This window comes from Vitis riparia, chromosome 8, assembly GCF_004353265.1.
Source record: "Vitis riparia cultivar Riparia Gloire de Montpellier isolate 1030 chromosome 8, EGFV_Vit.rip_1.0, whole genome shotgun sequence".
Lineage (NCBI taxonomy): Eukaryota > Viridiplantae > Streptophyta > Magnoliopsida > Vitales > Vitaceae > Vitis > Vitis riparia.
In genome coordinates, this window is record NC_048438.1 from 15,625,898 (window position 1) to 15,647,931 (window position 22,034).

A 22,034-nucleotide genomic window follows, 5' to 3' on the forward strand; every position below is an offset into this window, starting at 1 on the left:
GATTCGAGACTCGTGTGATTTGAGGCATTTTGAGAGGAAATATTTTGTCAAGACAACATTTTGCTGGACACAAATGCACCCAATCAAAACAGAAATGGTTTACGAAGCTTTGCTGTTCAAAATGTTGAAAAGTGTTTTCAAAAAAAAAAAATAGCATGCCTAAACTATGCTTTTTTTTCTTTTCTTTTCTTTATTTATTTTGGGAATAAAGAGGAGCCCATCAACCACCCTATTCCCTTTAAAATTTGAAATCCGTTCCAAAGAATTTAAGGAGCTCCAGTATATGTTGCCACCATATTAGTTGTAGTGATAGCATCAACTTTAAATCTAGGCCAGTTTACAACTTTTTGCCATCTTCTCTGGGATTGTCAGTACTAAGGGTAGTGAATTTTTTCTAAGTTTGTATTGATTAATTAATTCCTAGGAGCTAATGCCTCTCAAAAGGGGCTCCTCTTTATCCTTCGGAACTAATCACTTAGTCATGATAGATTCATAGGCAACCTACCCCATCTCTAAAATCTGGAAAGTATGTGCTTGTTTGTATATACTTTTCCTTTTTTTTATTTCATTTTTTTCTATTTTTTTTAGAGTAAAATTTTAAATATATTATAAAAGTATGTCTAGTTTAGTGGTTCTATGCTTACCATTTTAGCTTTTATAATTGATTACAATACTTTTTAAATATAAGAAAAATTATTTCATATTTTATATTTTTTTTGTTCTTAGAATGGAAAGTGGGGATGTGATCCACGAAAGTTAATGCTAGACAGCCTAGAGTCATCCTAAGAGGGTTCCAATCACCAAAAAATATGCCCAATTTATCTGTACTATCTCTATGCGCCCATACATCCCTCTCTAGTGAACTCAAAACTTCTAGCTGTTGCAACCTACAAGCGATTTTCATTGCAAAAAGTCTCATTCTGGCACATGGAGTCTGACAAAAATTATCAAGTCTTCAGGGCCCAGTGTTTTGGCTTCTCTTCGCTGTGTCTCCATCGGTATGTGGTGTGTTGCATAACCCATCCAGGGTAAAGAAATATTATATTTTATCTTAAAATAAAATTAACAAAATTAGTTGATTTTGTATTCAAATAAAAATATTAGACATCAAAATGAAATTAAAGTTACCTCAGGTAATATTTACTCAAGTAGTGATAAAATGAAACTTGTAACGCTCTTGTTCAAGAGTTTCTTCTGACCTATATCTTCTTCAATTGATTCCGCTAATATGGTATATCAGCACACTTATAGACTAGGTTTTTCTCAATCGGTTTGATCTCATCACTTTCCGCTTGTTATATTCACTTTATAATTTGTGTAGATATGTTTTATCTTATTGGTGATTATGATTCATTTATATTTGTCTTTCATGAGTCACTTGAAGCTTCCAAGAGAGAGAAAATTGGCGACTCATAATCATAATCTGGATGTTATAGGACTCACTTGAGGCTTACCAAAGCCTGAAATCCCTAAGGTACACGGTTGGAGTGGCATAAGGTCCATTCCAATGGCTCATGAAGAGTGGAATGGGCTCTATTTATTCTAATTTTAGGCCTAAAAGGGATGTTAATACGTAAGTTGTAACTTACAACTTGGTCAGAGACAAAAGGCGAGATGATGCCATGACTGAACGAGTCAGATGGTGTCAGTCCTGACTCATGATTGCTTGACACCATGCAGTACTGATTTTTGAAGCCTAAAACTCAGAATTTAATCTCTAAAAATAGCATTGATGTAAATAGTGACTGTGTTGTGAGATGTCGTATTGAATTTGCAATTCCTATCTAAAATTTTATCCGGCCTGGATTCGGATAGGGAGCCTTAAAATTGAGAATATATACCTTATAATGGTAAATCCCAACCAGCCATTTGCCATTGTTCTTCTGGCTTGTGTACAACGGTAGAAGCTAATGGTGTCAACATGTTGGTAGTATATTAAACACTATTAAAACAATAAAATAACCAATCCAACTCCTCTCTTGGTAGTATAAAATGCATGTCGCCACCAGCAGATCTGAGTTTTCCTTTTCCTGGGCACCCCTGTATGCGGATAACGCCCCAAGCCTTTTACTTATCATTGACAGATATCACTAGAGGTCCAGAGGCTTCCTAGTCCTCATTGTAAGTAGGTGATCCCCCAAGTTCTATCAGAAGCCATTAGACCCAGAATTGAGCCCTGTGATGGAGGCCTAATAGCTTTTCTCAAAATCTCAAAAGATTCTGATCCAGTTAGTGGCGCTGATGCTTCTCCAGTCGCTTTTGAAATCAATTCTGAACCCTCCATAGGACTGTTGTTGTCTTTCCCTTTTGTCTCAGTACTAAGAAAACCCATCGCTTCTCCAGTTGCTTTTGAAGTCAATTCTGAACCCTCAATGTGACTGTCATTGTCTTTCCCTTTTCTCTCAGTATTCCGAAAATCTGTCGAGGGCTTTCTCTTGCTTAACCCTCGAAGCAGAAGCTTGCTAGGTTTGAAGAATGGTGATGTCTCTGCCTTTGCAGGGATAACTTGCTGCCCCTGGGAAACGCCTGATGTCGTGACAGCTGTTTCAATAGGAGTGCTTGAGACGGGCAGCAAATGTGGAATTGAAATGCTCTCGTGGCCAGTCACCCCAACCCTAGTGATTGGCAAAAACTGATTCGTCAAGTCATCCATATATAATAAATCATCGATACAAACCAAAATATCAGCTGCCAAGCTCTCCAAAACTCTTGAGTAGCTTTCTAAAATGGATTTCCCAATATCCTAAAGAACAGGGGAAACTTGGTCGGTTGAGTATATACATGGAAAACAAAATGCAGTAATAACTGAAGTTTTGAATAAGATTAAACCAAACCTTGTTGAACTGGACTTTACTCATCCCTAAGGTAGTCTGTGGGAGGCCAGGGAACCTCTGCTTAATGCAAAACAAGAGGCTCTCGGCCCTTTCTGCTATTGATTCTGTCTTGTCTGCATCAGCCATCAGCTCCTTCTCTGCTTTCCATGATTGCCTCGAAGTGGGCTGACTTTTAATGCTAACGGGTTTTGGGTAGTGTCTTTGATGCCACACAATTATTGAGGCCTCCACTCTGTTGGCAACCTCTATAGCTTGTTCAGAGGTGAAATCAAGATGGCTAAGGACATATTCAGGGGAAAACTGGTCTGACGTAATATATCGATAGATAAGATCACCCAAGCTAGCTCTTACATTCTGAAACCAAGAACAAGCAAGATAACAACGACAGTGGAAATCAATAACAAATATCTTTCAATTACATAAAAATCATATTTTGCAGCATTCTAGGACCTTTGGAAGAGCTTCCAAATACGGCTCTGGGACTTCCATTTCAGCTAAAGTAGTGCTGTTGATGGCCCGGACAGCTTTTCGTATTTGATTAGTGAAATCGCGTTTCTGCTGCAAGTGCTTCCTTGAATTTTCAGAGAGGCCAGTGGGAGGGACATGAGGCACAGGTAGCCAGCATTTTTCCTCTTGGTGATGTAGATGTCCTGGGGAAGAGGACGAGCCATCTGCTTTAGGGGATAGGATCCCCTGGTTGACATACCAGAACTCTGTATCTTCAAAACTATCTAATGTTTCCTGGGAAATGGGTTATGAGTTAAAGAGGGACCTCTTGAAACTATAGGAAATCTACTGCGAGACAATTATTTCTGAACCTTACAATAAGCATGTCATCTAATTTACGCAGAGCTGGGAGATTAGCATAAAGATCTGCTCGGAGCCTGCAAGTCATGACCTGAATCACAGCAAAGTAAAAGAAAAAGGATGAAACAAAGCTCAAAAATTAAGTAATCGGCGGGAGCTTTCATGCAAACAAGGTTAATTCAATAGATAAAATAATCACAAGTATGATACGAGGTTTTAAGATGATTCGATCTATCATGCCGAGATAAAATCATTCCACTATATAATAAAAAAATATTATAAAGGATAAAACCAATTACAACTATTGAATTCTTGAAACATAACATGATTCTCCATTCTTTATATTCATACTCTTCTCTCTCTTTATTTCCAATAACTTTCTTTATTTTTCAAGAAAATCTAATATTAAGTTAAAAATATTATTTTATAATTTTTTATTTATTAATTCAATATTTTTATTTAACAAAAAAAACTCTCAAAAAATGTTCTTTTGAAATAAAATTGTAAAGTTATTATTATCCATTTATTTCATTTTCCATTCTCATCTCATAATATAAAATACTGAAATGAAAATCAATAAAAATTCCAACTTTACATTCCATCCAAATGAGAATTGGAATTATTAGGTTCTTTCTCATTTAAGGATAAATAAAAATAAAAACAAAATATTCATTTTCAATCTTCATTCCTATATATCAAACATTAAATAATAGTCATGTATCTTAAATAGAAATGAAAAAAAAAAAATTCATTTTTATGGAAATCAAAATCTACTCTTGTAAGGATTTTGAATCCTCATTTTGACTTATCCAATAAACCTAGATTTTCTTAAAATGGGGATAGGAATAAAAAAAATTCATTAGCATAGAAATCAAAATTTGCATTCCCCTTTCCCACATCGTATTATAATTCATCTTCATTCTTGATGAAATAATGTTTTTTTCTTAAATTGTTTTTAAAATGAGAATAAAAATAATAATTCACAAATATGAAAACTAAAATTTTCATTCATTTTTTTATATGGTAGTGTGGTTCACCTTCGTTTCCAAAATTAAGATGAAAATTGAAATAAATCATAATACCATCTAAAAAAGATAAATAAAAATTTTAATTTGAGTGAAATTTAATTTTTATACTAATAAATTTTTTGTTCTCATTCTTTATTCGAAAGTTCCAAATGTGACCTTCACGCCATATCTTCTTACAAACCATCCTAAGGGTGTTGAACTTTGAAAATTAAAATAGAATTAGATTTTACCTCACCCTCGCTTCCATCAGGAAATTTCTGCCAAGCGGGTGTGAACTCAACAATGTGATCACTGACAGAAAGAAGCCATTCCTTGTCTCTTCGCCACATCGCCTTCTTCATTGGATCTAAAGGTTCCAATTTCCAGATTTTCCCAAACAGGGTAGCTACACATGGGAAAAGAAAGAAAAATAATCTATGTTTAATTAGAAAAAAAAAATGAAGAAAAATGCGCAGAAAAGAAAATCGGGAGAAAAAGTTTAGAAATTTTTTTAAAAAATTAAATTTAAAATTAATAAATTATTTTTATATATTAATGAAATTTAATTTAGTTATTTTAATTGAAATATATAAATATTAAATAATTTAAAATTATATAAGTTTGATTTAATTTTAAATTATATTTGATTTTTTTTATCCCTTTGAAGTAACACAATCATTTTAGCATCTCTTTTTTTTTTTTTTTTTTTTTATGTATTTTATGCTTTCTTGAGACCAAACATTACATAACTATTAGAAAAAAAAAAAAAAAGTGATTCGTAATTTTCTTTTCTTTCCTTAACCAACCATTGTAATTAGTAGAGAGAAAAGCAAATGGGAACCCAAACTCCTATGATCCAAACATGTAGCATACCATAGAGATTTGTAATGCCCTTAGAAATAGCCAATGCTGTGCAAACCCCAATTCCACGCCCTGACATGTCTTCTCCAAGCAGCAATCTTGAAAATCTTGCCTTCATCATCTCAACCTCTACCGAAACACCAACAACAACCACGACCAAATATTCAGACATATTACATATATATATATATCAGCGCCACATAATAAAGAGAGAAAAAAAGATACGTAACCTGAAATTTCTGAACAGTGTTTCTCAAATTTCATCTCGTGCAAATGGGGTTTCTCTGCACCATGAATATCATCAGAACGGACAAAATGTGATTCCTCAACTTTCTGAAGAGGCCAGTCCAACGGAAGAGAGGAAGACGAATGCCTCGGGCTACGGTGACTCTCTTCCTCATTAGACGTCCCCTTCCGGGTTGGAGAACCAGACCACGAACGACTCTCCTTAGTTCCATCTCCATGATTACCAAACTCAAGTTTCCACTGTTGGATCACGTTACCTTTCTCTATCGAACCGTCCATTTTATCCCCACCTTCTTCAATAAACCCAGGCGATTCACTAATAGCAGAATTTGTAAGTACCACACCAGAAGAACAAAGCCTCCTCACCGAAAAAACATTTGAAAACCGCGTTCTGTGATACAGAGTTCGAAAATTTTTCGACACCCAGAAACTACCCAATAAGGACAACATGATCAACTTCACCAGTGGCAGGGACAGATTGGGATATTGCGTGTTCTGGGTCTTCTCGTCCCTAGACTGTATGTCGATCAAAGCTCGCTCCATAAGATGCCAGTCTGAACCCTGCCTGGTTTTGAAGAGGCAAATAAAGAAAATTGGGAAGAAATGGTGAAAATTCTATAGGAGAGCTTTGTGATATGACAAGACTGCAATAAAGTTTCCAGCCACAATTTAGTGTGAGAGAAAGGACTCATCACCTTTGCACCTTGTCTCCTTGTTTTTACTTAAAACGGGATCACAGGTATCATTAGCGTATTGAATATTATCATTTTTTTTAACTATATATGTAGAGAGAGAGAGAGAAGTACATGGGAACATTGTAAATGGCAAACCTGTGATTAATTATATCCCCCAATTAATTACTGAAACTTCTAAATATCCATCTTCCCATCATTTCCTACCCTTATTTATATTATTTTATTTTTAAAAGTAAAAGCACATGTGAAATTCATCCATTGTAGTTGGTTTTTGGAAGTCCAATTCTGTCATAAACTTGGTCAGAGAGGATCAAAATGATCAAAGCCAACATTGATATTCATATGGACAACCGCAAATTTGGAGTGTCTTTGCTCGATGGTCCGAGTTTCATGCCATACGCGGTGAAGTAAAATCCAATTAGTGGTTCTGGATATGGAACCCGCATTATTCCTGGGTTAGCTGCAGAAGACCAACAGATGGGAGGAACTGTGTTACCGTGCCTTGGTTTCATAAGAATGCCAATGCAAATAGTCATGGAAAACCGAAGCATAAGCTTATTTACTACAACATTTTCTTCATTCTAATGTACTGTAGTGTGGTAAAATGACAATTCCTTGCAAGTCGGAGATCTCCCTGGCCTTCTCCTATGTATTGGGGTGGACCCATTTGAAGTCTAGACCAACGAGAGCCCTCCCCAGATGATTTTCTATCAGCTTTTCAATGATCAGTTTTTAACTTTTTATGCAATGTAAAGTCCAGGTCATCATGCAAGTGGTGGTTTCTACGTGACTGGGCAAAAGTTCTTGGAATCATATGTCACCTCCTGATTTAAATAAATAAATAAATAAAATTAGAAAGTTATTTGAATTTGAAAATAATCAACAAAAAAAACTTTAAGCTTGAAAGAAATGATTTTTGAAATTTTCTTCTAATAAATAAATTTACCATGTTATTATTTGTAGAGTGAGAAAGTATAAATGGGTAGTTGGTATGCTTGTTTAGTAGATAGAAGACATGGAATACTTTCTAGAGGTCTAGAAGAAATTAAAGTAGAAATTGAGCTTTAATAGATGGAAGAGGTGGGGTGAGAGTGTCCTTTGCCTACAAAATGTTTTTTTTTTTTTTTTAATATTTAATAAAATTTAAAATATATTTTTAAAAATAATTTATAATATAAAAAATAGTTTTTAAAAAAATATCTAATAGGTAATTTCTTTAAAATATTATTATAAAAAACACTTCACTAGAAATATTACAAATAAAAATATTATCAAATACACAATTAGTCAGGCACTAATATTTTTAATTTAGGTAATAATTTTATTTATTTCTTGCAAGCGAATTTATTTCTTAAATTTTATTTTTCTCAAGATAATTTTGTAGTTTATTACACTCAAATTGATCAAATTTAATGTAAATACGTAAAGTCCAGGAGCATATAGCAATTATCCATAAGTATCATTTAAAAAAAAAATGTGTGTATTTTCCGTAATTAGTTTGTAATGGAAGGTGTCATAATAATAAAGATATTGAATAACGACATAAATATAATATTAATAAAAATAATACTAGTACTATCAATAATATCAATAATGATATGAATAATATAATATTCATCTCTCATAAACAATAATATTAAAAATAGCATAAATATTTAACTATAATAATATAATATTTGATTATTAATATTTAATCCGTGTTTTTCTTTCCTTCCTTTTCACCTGCCGGCCGCCTTGGTTGAAATTGTCAACCACCCACCCCCACATAACAATTGACGTTAGATTATTATATCAAATTATCAATATTGAGAGGTTTTTAGAATTTAAATGTTTTTTTTTTAATTTAAGGTTCACATCTGGATTTTTTTGTAAAAAATAAAAATAAAAATAAAAGATGAATAGGTTGATAAGATTTCATGAAATTCAAAATTCATTTTTTGAATTAAATTGATTAAAAATAAAATAGAGATAATCATCCTAATTCAAGATAGAAAGATTTTTCATAGATATTTATATGAATTATAATTTTTATTTTTATTTTATAAGAAAAAAAGTGAGGGATATTGTATTAGCAAACTATTTAGGACAAAAAATAAGAAATTTTAAAAAAATGATAATGAAATTGGCTCTTTTCTTTTTAATAAAAAAAAATAAGAATCTTGACAATTTTTTTAAATAAAAAATATTGGAAAGATAATTAGAAAAAAAAAATACATATTGGTAGTGCACATTGTGAATGTTGAACCGTTGTTATCTTTTGTGGTGAATATAAAGTAAAATTTTTGTGTCACGCATCTACCAAACCGTCATAATTAATTGTTAACCTGGAATATTGACTGAAAATTAATGTTTACCTTAATAGATAAGTAAAGTGGGGTGACATCATCACTTAGGTCACTTCTGGAGGGCTGCTCCTGTAATTAATATTATACGCCTCTCAGAAGGCTCTATATATATATTATTAATTTGGCCATTGACCGATGGACAATATGATAATGGGTCAAGAGCAATAATGAAACCCTGAAGCACTTGGATAGACCTTATAAGAAGCCATCAAAATGGAGCAGAGGAACCAAGCTTAGATAGTGATATAATGGCTGAAGAAGTGAAGCTAATTGGGATGTGGGGAAGCCCATTTAGTCGCAGAGTAGAGATTGCTCTGAAACTGAAAGGAGTCCAGTATGAGTACATTGACGTTGATCTCACTAACAAGAGCCCTTTGCTTCTCAAGTCTAACCCTGTTCACAAGAAGGTCCCTGTGCTCTTGCACAACGGGAAGCCCATCGCGGAATCACTCGTTATTCTCGAGTACATCGACGAGACCTGGAAAGCCAATCCTATCTTGCCTCAGCACCCTTATGACAGAGCCATGGCACGCTTCTGGGCTAAGTACATAGATGAAAAGGTATAATACCATTTTTCCCATGCCTTTTCTTTTTTTTCCCCCCGCAGAACATTCTTGAGTCAAACGATTTTTTCCTAGGCCTGCAACCCCTATTTCACTTAGAAACTAATTGAATCTATTGTGTTTAGTGCTTGCCTGCACTGTGGAACGCTTGTTGGTGCGAAAAGAAGGACCGAGAGAAGGCCGTGGAAGAAGGAAACGTGTGCCTGAAAACGCTAGAAAATGAGCTCAAGGATAAGAAGTTCTTTGGAGGAGAGAGTATCGGATTTGTAGATATCGCTGCCAATTTCATAGGCTTTTGGGTTGGAGTTCTTGAGGATGTGGTTGGAGTGGAATTGCTGACAATTGACAAATTTCCAATATTATGCAAATGGAGAGATGAGTACGTCGGGTGCAGTGTGATCAAGGAAAATCTGCCTTCCAAAGAAAAGCTAGGGGCCTATTTTCGGACCCGGGTTGAAAGCGCCAGTCAATCCAAATGAATGGTTTGTGGATGAGGTTATGCGGACTGCTGCTCATGGACATGAGTAACTTGAAAGAAAACCAGCCGTCTGTATGTTTGTGTAATGCGTTATGCTTCTGCTTTTCTAGTATGTTGTATACTTGTTTTGGCATGTAATAAGGAGTCGATTGCCGTGGTTTGTCGTTTTGGATGAACCGGCAAACGTGTTAGACTATATGGTCTGTACACCTTTTCCACTCCTCGCTTTGTGAGAATAAAGGATGTTGAGTCAAACATTGACAGTGTGAACTTGAACATGGAAACAATAAAGCCCGTCACTCTTGCTTTGTGTGCGGCTCAGAAGCTGAACATGTAGTCCAGGAGCCGTGATTCAACTCTCTTACTAACAAAAAGACAACATATACCCCCTCAATCGGTCATTAATGACATATTTATTTTCTTTATTCATTATGTCATCATGCTATTCCTTCACTTTTTCCTTCTCAAGTGGATTAAGCAGAGACCTTGGAAAAATTAATCCTTTTGAGGAGGCAGAAGTAGGCATGTTTGCATGTGATTAAGAATAAACATCGGCCATGGAGAATGAACATTTTTACATGACCTAGCCATGAATATATACTAAAACATAAAGAGCTAGGAATTCCCAACTCCACCTCGGGTAGATTTGGTGTGGATTGAACATACTATAGACGAGATACGAGTTAGCCTGCCATCCTGTCCAATCTAATTAAGTTGCAGCTAGTCCTAAAAAGAACGAATTTCCTCCTAAATATTCATTTAGGAACTGGGAAGGATACCTTTCATAAACACGTCATAACACACTTGACAACCCGGGACTACTATGGTAGATTATGCATTAATAGGGCCTCTTTTTCTTCCTTTTTCACTTTTCTGGAAGTGTACACCAACAACTGGGGGATGATATCGATTGACGAATTTATAAATATAAAACCCCTAGGGTTGTTCAATGGTACTCACTCTTCGTTTTGGGGTACCTACCCACATTTGATCCCAATAAAAAGATGACATGTCTAAAGTACATATCATTAAAAAATTTATAAAAACTTATCAAACCGATAAAGATGATTTGTTGGTGAGAAATAATCACATGCATTTCATATATATCTAAATATTACAACTTTTTTATAATTTATTATTAAATATCAAATATAATTTGTTATTGAATGCATTACCTAACTCTATCTAAAAAAAGAAAATCCTATCAACTACTCTTATACTCTCATTATTCATATATAAAAAAAGGATAATAATTTAATATGAAAATTAAATAATTTCAACTAGCAAATTACAAAATATGTAAGATATATTTTGATGAATCAAATTTCAAGATCAAGTTTAAAACTTTTTGAGAGAGAAAATTTAAAATTTGTATTATATGAAGAAGATGAAGAATTTCAAGTGATTACAAGTGTCAAAGGTAATATTTGATATTTTTTTTATCCAAATATAATTGTTGTAGGAAGAAATGTGATGTTAAATAATGATTTTAGAATTTTTTATGAGTTTATTATAAAATTTTGTTATCAAATTGTTATTAATATTTTTATATAATTTTTTTTTTTGTTCATAGATTAAATTTGAAGATGAAGCTTTATATGTCTTGAAGGATGTCAAGTGATTACAAGTGTTAAAAGGTAACATTTGATTTTTTTTTCCATTACATATAACTATTGTAGGTAGAAATGTCATGTTAAATGACATTTAAATATATAATGATTTATAACATCTAGATTTTTCATTTTTTTTTGTTTAGTTATTATTAATCAAATTGAGAGTATTTAGTCATTTGTTATGAAATTGTCATCAATATTTTGTAAGAGATGGTACAAACATTGTAAAAGAGAGTACGAACATTGTAAGAGAATATACGAACTTTCTAAGAGAGTATACGAATTTTGTAAGATATTGTACTAACTTTGTAGTACGAACTTTCTAAGAGAATGTACGAACTTTGTAAGAAAATGTACGAACTTTCTAAGACAATGTACGAACTTGATAAGAGATGGTACGAACTTTTGAAGACAGTGTACGAACTTTGTAAGAGATGATACGACCTTTGTAAGAATGGTACGAACTTTCTAAGAAATTTTACGAACTTTTTAAGAAATTGTATGAACTTTGTAAGATAGTGTACGAAATTTGTAAAAAATGGTACGAACTTTTTAAGAGATGATACGAACTTTGTAAGAGAGTGTACGAACTTTGTAAAAGATGGTACGAACTTTTTAAGAAATGATGCGAACTTTATAAGAGAGTGTACGAACTTTGAAAATATAATATTTTACAATTACGTAGTGTTTTAATTTTTTAATTTTCTTGAAAATAGTTTTCATCATTTCTATGCTTGATTAGTATCAATAAACAATATTATTTGTATTTTTAAGTGGAAAAAATAAAAAAAAAATTAAACTTCAGGATATGGAGAATATGATATAGAGTATGAAGAATGTAAGGATTTCTCATAATCTTTATACCTTTTCTCACATTTTTCGTATCCTCTCTAATTTTTTTGTGTTTTAATTTTCTAATTTTTTTTAGGATAATTTACATTATTTCCAATTTTAAAATTCTTTTTTTTTTTTTTTTTAACAATTCTATCAATAATAACTCAAAATAATATTATTAAACTATGTTATTGTTATTTCAAGTTAAAAAGTAAATATTAAAAATATAAATAATTTAGGGTACAAAAAATATGAGAACTATACAAAAAATGTGATAAATGCATGTTTGGTACTTTCATCACATTTTTTATATTGATTTTTAGTTTTAAAATCTTTGAAATTAAAAATTTATTTTCGAAAATACTATCATTAGTAACTCAAAAGAGTATTAGTAATTTATTTTATTCTAATTTAACTTTAAAAACCTTAAATTCAAAAAATGTAAAATTTGGAGAGTACATAAAAAAATTAGGACGATCTAATTACCTAAGTTTTACATATGATTATCAAAATGTTGAATTTTAATGAAAATACTCATTTTATATTAAAATATTACCATATTCATTTTTATGTTGAATTTAAATCTTTAATAATTTGTTAAAAATAAAATAATGTAATTATGATATATGATGATTTTTTTTTTTGCTAATAAATATGTTTTCAAATTTTATATCGTTTTTATTTTTATTTTTTTCCAATTCTATTTTTATCTCATATTTATTTTATTTAAACCAAAAATTGTTGAGAATGGAGGAAGAAAGAAGGCCATCGGTTCTTCCCTTAACTGGTTAAGAGGAATTTTTATTTCAAATTTAAAATAGATGACCAAGATGTAATATTGAACATCCAATGGCTTAGAAAAACTTTTCGGTAGGTACCGAAAAGGTACCCTAGAATTTTCCAACACCTAGAGGCTTATTTGCCAAGTAATCCTATAATTGTCCCTCTGTAAGAAGGCGCGAAGTTGAAAGAAGAACCAAATGTAAAAGCGGAACCACATACTCTTTTAATGTGGTTCTCTTACAATGAAGAAGATCTCAATAATAAGAGTTTGTTGCTTTTCTAGTCGCTCTACATGCTCCCACACAACAAAAAGCCCAATATGGATTGTTATCTTGTAATACATAGAAGAACTTGGAAAGCGGCGATCTATGGCACGTTTCTGTAATGTCCAGGTATTTTAGGCCACGTTGAAAATTCTAGTTTGAAAAGTCTTCCTTTGAGTAGTGGTTGAAAAGTCAAAAAAAAAAAAAAATGATTGAAGAACACATGTTAATTTTGAATTGATGAAATTCGATTTATTGTGTTGATCAATTAGACGAGTTAAAAATTTTGTGCCACGTCAACCTTATGGTAGAAATTTTCTTAGGATTTTAGAAATTGAAAATTTCCGGAAACGAAAAATGAAAACAAAAATGAAAAGTGAATTAATTAAAATTAATTAGAATTAATTTTTATCAAAATTTTCTTAGGATTTTAAAAATTGAAAATTTTCGGAAACAAAAAACGAAAACGAAAATGAAAAGTGAATTAATTAAAATTAATTAGAATTAATTTTTATCAAAATTTACTTAGGATTTTAGAAATTGAAAATTTCCAGAAACGAAAAACGAAAATGAAAATTAAAAGTGAATTAATTAAAATTAATTAGAATTAATTAAATAAAAAATAAATTAAATTTTTTTATTAATAAAATTGAGAAAATTAAATTTTTGGGTTGGTGTTTAATAAATTAATTTGTGTGTTAGTAAAAAAAAAATTGGAAATGAAACAAATGGGATAAATATAATAAAAGAAATAAAAAGGATTCAATGAGGCCTTTGGATATTGGGCCGTGGATAATGGGCTGGTGGTTAAATGAAATAAATAAAATAAAATAAAAAATGAAAAAAGGAAAAGCAATTAAAAAGTGGCAGAACGGTAGAGAGAGAAAGAGTCCCGACGGACTGTGGAGAAACCCATCTCGTCGGAACTTTGGCCAGCCATTTGGACGGCTGAACGACGTCCGCTTCGACTCAAATTTTAAGGAGGTGTTCTACTCGACGAAAGAAACGATTCTACGATAGCCGATCATGATTTTAACGGTCGAATTCTTAGATCTATGGTATGAACTTTTAATTTGGATTGTAATGATAAGTAATACATCTTGTTGCTTTTGAGCAGTATTTGAAATATTATTAGTTGATGAAAACTCTAGAGTGAGGTATGTGTAGAAGAAAAAAAATAAATATTCAGAGTGTTTTGGTTGATTGCGAGCGTGGAATAAGAGAAACCCTTAGGGTCAAATCTTTGACCTGGGGTCATGGGCCAAATTTTGGGTCGCCCGGAATTTGAGTCGTGATAGTTTCGATGCTAAATTTGCAGATGAGAAGGTACACCGTACACGTATCATTTTCTCATGTCCTCACTAAAAGCTTACTAACATTTACTATCTTTTAGGGTTGCAGTAGTCGTGCATGCATCTCACACAAAAAAACTAATGGGAGAATTACCATATAAAACTAATGGAGAATTACCAAAATTATTTTTCAACTAAAACTTTTAAAATTCAAAGAATTTAAATCACTTCACTTGGTTTGTAAGGACATTTATGGTGACGTGGCCCCTACATTTGTTGTAATTATTGACATTCAAATTTTAAATCAAAATTTTGAGTTTTAATTTTTACAATTATTATATATAATGATAGTATAATTTGTTATTTAAATTTACTATTTAAAACAAAAATATTTCTAAAAAATATTTTCAAAATATTATTTATTGTGTTTATTTTTTTACATTTTTTTATTTCTAATTTTAAATTTTATTAAGAAAAAAACAAGTTTCATAATTATATAATAAAAATGATGACTTTTTCATATCTATATTTTTAAATATCAAATTGATAAGTTAATTTTTTATATTAAATTCGAAGAAGATAAAATGTTTAATTTTTCATTGATTATCTAAAAGGAATAAGAAAATGATGAAGAATGTTTAATCATTTTTTATTTTTTATAATAAAATAAATTTTTTAAAAAATATATATGATATGTTGAATATTAATGAGGTATAAAAAGTGATATTCATGATTATTACTTTTATTATAAACCATAGGTATAACACAAATATGTTGTAATCACAATATAAATATACATTACAATAAAACCTAATTGGAAAAATTTTGAAATTTTTTATAAAAATGATAATTTTGTATGATCATACCATATTTCATGACATATTTATATTATAAATCATTTATGAAACTAAATGAAATACTAATTTGAATTCTTAAGACTATATATATATATTTCAATGCACTGAATGATTGTTAATATATTGATATGATGTGTTAATACCAATAAGATATAAATAAACATTTTTATAATTATTACTTTTGTAATGAAATATAGATATGACATAAATGTATTATACTTATAATACAAATACACTATCTTTACAATATATTGCAACATAATTTAATTTTTTTCACGTGTTATATTACCCAATGAATAGTTGTTCGTTAATTCATTTAATAGTTGCGTATTATTCAATTGAATATTTATATATTATTCAATTGATGAGAAAATAATTATTCATTTTATTATGGTAACAAAGTTTTTAATTTATATTCCATATGTAAAATGACATAATAACCTTAGGATATGGTTTTTATTTATAAGATATTGAAAATTATTTTTTTTACGAAGTTCTTTAAAAAATCTCAATTTTTTTGAAAAAAAAAAACAATTTTTTAAACACTCCCTCGATTGTTTAAAAGTGAACAACTATTTTTTAGTGTATGAGAAATGTAATATTGATTACTTGTACTTATCATCATGTATGCACCCACTAATTATCACATCCAACCCACCTCATCTGATAATTTGCCCAAAACTAATTGAATTTATTGATCTATTTAGTGTTTCCTCACACTTTTTGTCATAAGCATGGATGAAAATTTCAAAAAAAAAAAATTGGTCGAAATTTCATGTTTTGGGTAAGGGACAATACAAAAAATGGGAAAAAATATTGGAAAAAATCAGCGAAATATCAACTAGGACCGATTAATCAATGATTTAAAATGCGAATTTAATTTAATTTAATTGACCATAAAAAATATAAAATTATAGTGATAATTTTCTTAACTTTTTTTTATATCATTTATATATTAATTAAATATAAAAAAATAAATATTAAAAAAAATTATGCATATATAATCATTTATTTTATATTATTTAATACAATTGAATTAAATGGGTCATAATTTTAATATTAAATATATTTTAAAATTAGACCTATTATAATTAAATATCATAATACTATTATGGAATAATAGTTAATGTAATTTAATAATAAATATACACTTATATAATTCATATTTTTTTATTGAGGCATACAATATTATTATCAAATATGATAAATGATATATATATATATATCAAATTTTTGAAAAAAAAAATTAAATATCTATTAAACTTCTAATTACATATGTATGAGATTTTTCTTATATTTTTATGAGTTTTTATCAATTTTAAGTTTATCAATTTTTTTTTTAAATATTTAACGATATATCTATGATATATCCGTAAAATTAAAGTATCGATATATTCGTTATTATTGATATTTTTATCAATGGCCGTAAGGGAAGGAACGAGAGAAGGCCATTGTACGAGTTGACTGCTCTTGTTTGTTATTTCCAATAAGATAATGTAATTTGTACCTAGTAGATACTATATTGTAAATTATACTACACTATCATCTGATTCCTTTTCCCATATTTCTTTATATAGGTTACTTGGGCGGTACTATAAATCGTACAGAGGCTTCTCCGCCAAGTAACCGTGTAATCATCACTCCATACATAAGGAGGCATCAATCCAATAGGAAAAATAAACAAAATTCAAAGTACAGCATCATGAACCAGCCTTCTTGTGTTTATGCAATGTTTTTGGTTCTCGTACCGTTGATGTCATGTGGAGTTGACTGCACTTTTTTGTTCATCGCTTCCAATAAGACCTTGGATATATTCATTAGTTTACTTACAATATGCTATATATGCTACCAAAGTGCAAGCTGGAAAAAACTTTGAAAAGAGAAAAGGAGGCACCCATTTTAAGTTTCAACCAATCGCATTTGATTGTCACTACTATCTGTTATACATGTCATATGACATAACCATTTTTAAATGCGCATGTATATTAGCTATGAAAGGGAAACTAAGACAATTAGATATTATTTTCATTAATGGTGTTTGTATATGATGATTAAATGTAACTAAGAGTCTGTTTGACAGTGACTTTAGAAAGCGTTTTTAATATTTTTAATGTTTGAAATTTTTTATTATTCAAGTATTAAGAATATTGGAAACTCTTTTTAGAATCACTTTCAAACACACTTTAAAAGTATGTTTGATAATGATTTTGAAAAACGTTTTTAATCTTTCTAATACTTAAAAACTTTTATTTTTCAAATATTAAAAATATTAAAAACACTTCTCAAAATCACTGTGAAACACACTCTGAAAGATTTTGAAAAAGTGTTTCATTTATAAGGTTGAATTTTTATAATATTTTAATATATTAATATTTAAATAAGAAAAAAATAATAATGTACGTCAAATCCAAAGAAAAATGAAAAAAAAAATTACTTGGTATTTACAAATTAATATTGTAGTGTGTCACGAGTAGAAGATAAATCATAAACACTACGGTTACTATATAAATGATATATTAATGAAATATATCTAATATAATATATAATGTTATGCCTATATTTGGTTTATATAAAAAAAATTAAAATGTTTTGATATTTGATATTTATTCAAAATAAAAATTATATTAATTGTGTCATAGTATTTGCTAGTAAAAAGAGTATGAAACTTCTTCACATGTTTAGTATTATTTAAAAATTATTTTACAATTTATAATTTAGTAAGTAGTTTCTCTCTTTATTAATAACATTTATGATTTAAATATTTAAAATTTATAAATAAAAAATATTATAGTATTTTGTTAAATACATAAAATAATTTATATATATTAAATAATACATGTATTAATATTATTTTATGATATATTATATATATATATATATATATATATATATATATATATATATATATATATATATATTAGTTCTTTTTTGAACTATATATTTAATTTTTTTAATTAAAATTATTTGCTTGAAAAGATGAGTAATATATAGAAAATTGAAAAAATATATATTAAGAAAGTTGATATAAAATATAAATTTGTATTTCATAAGAGATATATATATCATATTTTAACTTATACATAAAAAAGAGTGTATAATAACTGTCATTACTTATCTTATACTATTGAAAATGAGATATGATAAGTGATCAAATAAATTATCTTATTTTATTGTCCATCGAAATTTATTACATTATTTCGTATATATTTAATCCATTAAAAGCAAATGTAATATTATTTTATTGATTAAAAGAAGAAAAAGTAAAATTAAAGTGTTTACAAAAACATGAAAGAAATTTTAATGGATGGTTATGATCTCTTTGTCTTGGTCCTGATGCAAGTTTTTGGCCATCTTGACTACTTACCTTATTATTAAATACTTTCTATATTTATTCTTTTATTATTGATTTTTACGAAATATATATTTCCATAAAAAGCCTCAAATATAATAGCTAAATGTTCATTTGGAAATGCTTCCTGTTTGAGTCAAAAATGAAAAAAAAAAAAAAAAATCCAATTAGTGGTTCTGGAACTGGAATCCATATTACTCCTGGGTTAGCTGCAGAAGACCAACTGATACTTTACAAAGAAATTCTTAGATTTTGTTTCCTCAATAAGCCAACAGAAGACGATGGGAGGAACTGTGTTACTGTGCTCTCCCCTTCTCCTATGTATTGGGGTGGACCCATTTAAAGTTTAGGCCAAAGAATGCCCCCAACTTTATCGTCTTCCAATTGATCAAATTTAATGTAAATATGTAAAGTCAAGTAGCAATAGGAATAATATTAGTAGGATCAATAATATAAATTAATGTCATAAATAATAATATTAATAATGGAATTAATATTTAATTATAATAATATAACAAATAAAGCACAAAAGGTCAAAAATAAAATAAAAAATTAAAGTTGTCACCAGGAGAAGTGGTCTCTGTGCATCCACCCTATCGTTTCAATACATGTTTGATTAATTCAAACGAAGCCATACGACTTAAATCTTTCTAAAATTCTTGATGGGGTATGGATTTAGAATTTTCTGTTTTCCCATCCGTTTTTTTACTTCCTGGGCCTTGGTTGAAACTGTCGACCACCACCCGTACTTGGCCACAATCGACCTTAGATTATTATGTCAATTTTGAGAGGAAAAAGGGTGAAGGTTGTTGTACTAACCGACTATTTGGATCAGAAATTTTGAGAGAAATAGGTGAAAAAGAAAATGGCTTAAAAATGAGTGGGAAAAAAAAAAAGTAAGGAAATTTTTTAAATAAATACATATTATTAGTGCGCATTCTGAATTTTCAACTGTTGTTATGTTTTGTGGTGAATGTGAAGTCAAATTTTCGTGTCACGCATCTACCCAACCGGCATAATTAATCATCAAAACTGTAAGCCTAGAATATTGCCTGAAAATGAATTTTCACTTTGTCGGATAAGTAAGTCGAGTGACATCATCACTTAGCACACTTAGGTGGTGTTTGTTTTTTTACTTAATTCTAAATAGAACCTTAATACTTAATAGTATTAAATATTAGGTTGTTTGTTTTTGTAGTATTTTATTTGTATTAAGTATTAAAAAGTAAAAAAAATCATTGTGTTATTTTTTCTATTTAGAAAAAGCCACATATTTTGACTTTTTCTATTTAGTAAAAAGTTTATAATAAGTTATGAAAAAGTAAAAAAACAAACAACCTAGATTCTAAAACTAAATAATTTTCAGCAAAAAGCCAAAAAAACAAACACACCTTAGCCTAGAGCAGAAGACTTCTTAGCCAAGTAGTGAAACCCTGAAGCTATTGGACATTCCTTATAAGAAGGCATCAAAACGAGCAGAGGAGGCAAGCTTGGATAGTGGTGATATAATGGCTGAAGAAGTGAAGCTAATTGGGATGTAGGTAAGCTCATTTAGTCGCAGAGTAGAGATTGCTCTGAAACTGAAAGGAGTCCAGTATGAGTACATTGAAGTTGATCTCACTAACAAGAGTCCTTTGCTTCTCAAATCTAACCCTGTTCACAAGAAGGTCCCTGTGCTCTTGCACAACGGGAAGCCCATCGCGGAATCACTCGTTATCCTCGAGTACATCGACGAGACCTGGAAAGACAATCCTATCTTGCCTCAGCACCCTTACGACAGAACCATGGCACGTTTCTGGGCCAAATACATAGATGAAAAGGTATGTCTTTTCTCACGTCTAGAGTTCACGTTCTGGGGACCTGCAACCCCAATTTCACACAGAAATTAATTGAATCTATTGTGTTTAGTGTGTGCCTGCACTGTGGAATGCTTGTTGGTGCGAAGAGAAGGAACGAGAGAAGGCCGTGGAAGAAGCATGCGTGTGCCTGAAAACGCTAGAAAATGAGCTCAAGGATAAGAAGTTTTTTGGAGGAGAGAGTGTCGGATTTGTAGATATCGTTGCCAATTTCATAGGCTTTTGGGTTGGAGCTATTGGAGAAGCGGTTGGAGTGGAATTGCTGACAAGAGACAAATTTCCAATAGTATGCAAATGGCGTGATGAGCACGTCGGGTGCCGGGTGATCAAGGAAAATCTGCCTTCCAAAGATAAGGTCGTGGCCTTTTATCGGACCCGGATTGAAAGCGCCAGTTAATCCAAATGAATGGTTTATGGTCCATGGATGAGGTTATGCGGACTGCTGCTCATGGACACGAGTAACTTGAAAGAAACGAGCCTTCTCCCGTCTGTTTGTGATGTGTTATGCCTCTGCTACTGTAATATGTTGTATACTTGTTTTTGGCATGTAATAAGCAGTCGATTGTCGTTTTGGATGAACCGGGAAACGAGGTAGAGTATACAGTCCGTACACCTTTTTCCACTCCTCGCTTTGTGAGAATAAAGGATGTTGAGTCAAATATTGACAGTGTGAACAGGGAAACAATAAAGCCCTTCATGCTTGCTTTGTGTATGGTTTCTAAGCTGAACATGTAATCCAAGAGCCGTTATTTAACTCTCTTACTAACAAAAAGACAACATTACACCCCGTCAATCGGTCATAAATGACATATTTATTTTCTTTATTCATCATGTCATTTTCCTTCTTAAGTGGGATTAGCCAGAGACCTTGGAAATAAATTTCAAACTACTTCCCCTTGAGGAGGCAGAAGTAGGGGATTTTGAATGTGATCAAGTGTAAACCTAACGGAAGAGTGTTGGCTGTGGAGAATAAACATTTTTACATTGCCTAAAGCAGGACAGAGGTACGGATATATACTAAAACACAAGGAGTTAGGAATTCCCAACTCGACCTTTGGTTGGATTTGGAATGGATTGAACATATCGATAAATAGTTAGATGTAAGTCAACTTTCTAAGCACCCAAACCAATCAAGTTGCAGCCGAAAGAATGAATTTCCTTCTAAATATTTAAATATGAACAAAACACTTGAAATCGATATACTAAAACATATCGATAAATTTCTGACTAGCATTTTACTCCGCAATGCAAAGCCTATTGCGAAGTCTATTGTTATCCTGTAATATATGGAAGAAACCTGGAAAGAGAAATAGAGAATACCATCTTGCCTGAAGGTCCCTACCAGCGAGCC

General features: G+C 30.6%; 2 protein-coding genes and 1 pseudogene across 2 annotated transcripts; 2 read left to right on the top strand and 1 right to left on the bottom strand.

Annotated features, from left to right (window-relative positions):
• Positions 1-1,977: 1,977 nt before the first annotated feature.
• LOC117921223 (rop guanine nucleotide exchange factor 7-like) lies at positions 1,978-5,757 on the bottom strand. The gene is made up of 7 exons (XM_034839055.1): positions 5,740-5,757; positions 5,522-5,638; positions 4,900-5,054; positions 3,658-3,732; positions 3,285-3,575; positions 2,835-3,188; positions 1,978-2,743 (listed from the first exon to the last, which is right to left on the bottom strand). Exons 2-7 carry the CDS (start codon positions 5,628-5,630, stop codon positions 2,117-2,119), a joined length of 1,611 nt encoding a protein of 536 aa, XP_034694946.1. The 5' UTR covers positions 5,631-5,638; positions 5,740-5,757; the 3' UTR covers positions 1,978-2,116.
• Positions 5,758-9,009: 3,252 nt separating this feature from the next.
• LOC117919636 (probable glutathione S-transferase) lies at positions 9,010-10,127 on the top strand. The gene is made up of 2 exons (XM_034836844.1): positions 9,010-9,355; positions 9,484-10,127. The coding sequence occupies exons 1-2, from the start codon at positions 9,044-9,046 to the stop codon at positions 9,835-9,837; spliced, it is 666 nt and encodes a 221-aa protein (XP_034692735.1). The 5' UTR covers positions 9,010-9,043; the 3' UTR covers positions 9,838-10,127.
• Positions 10,128-20,335: 10,208 nt separating this feature from the next.
• LOC117921118 lies at positions 20,336-21,342 on the top strand (annotated as a pseudogene).
• Positions 21,343-22,034: the final 692 nt, after the last annotated feature.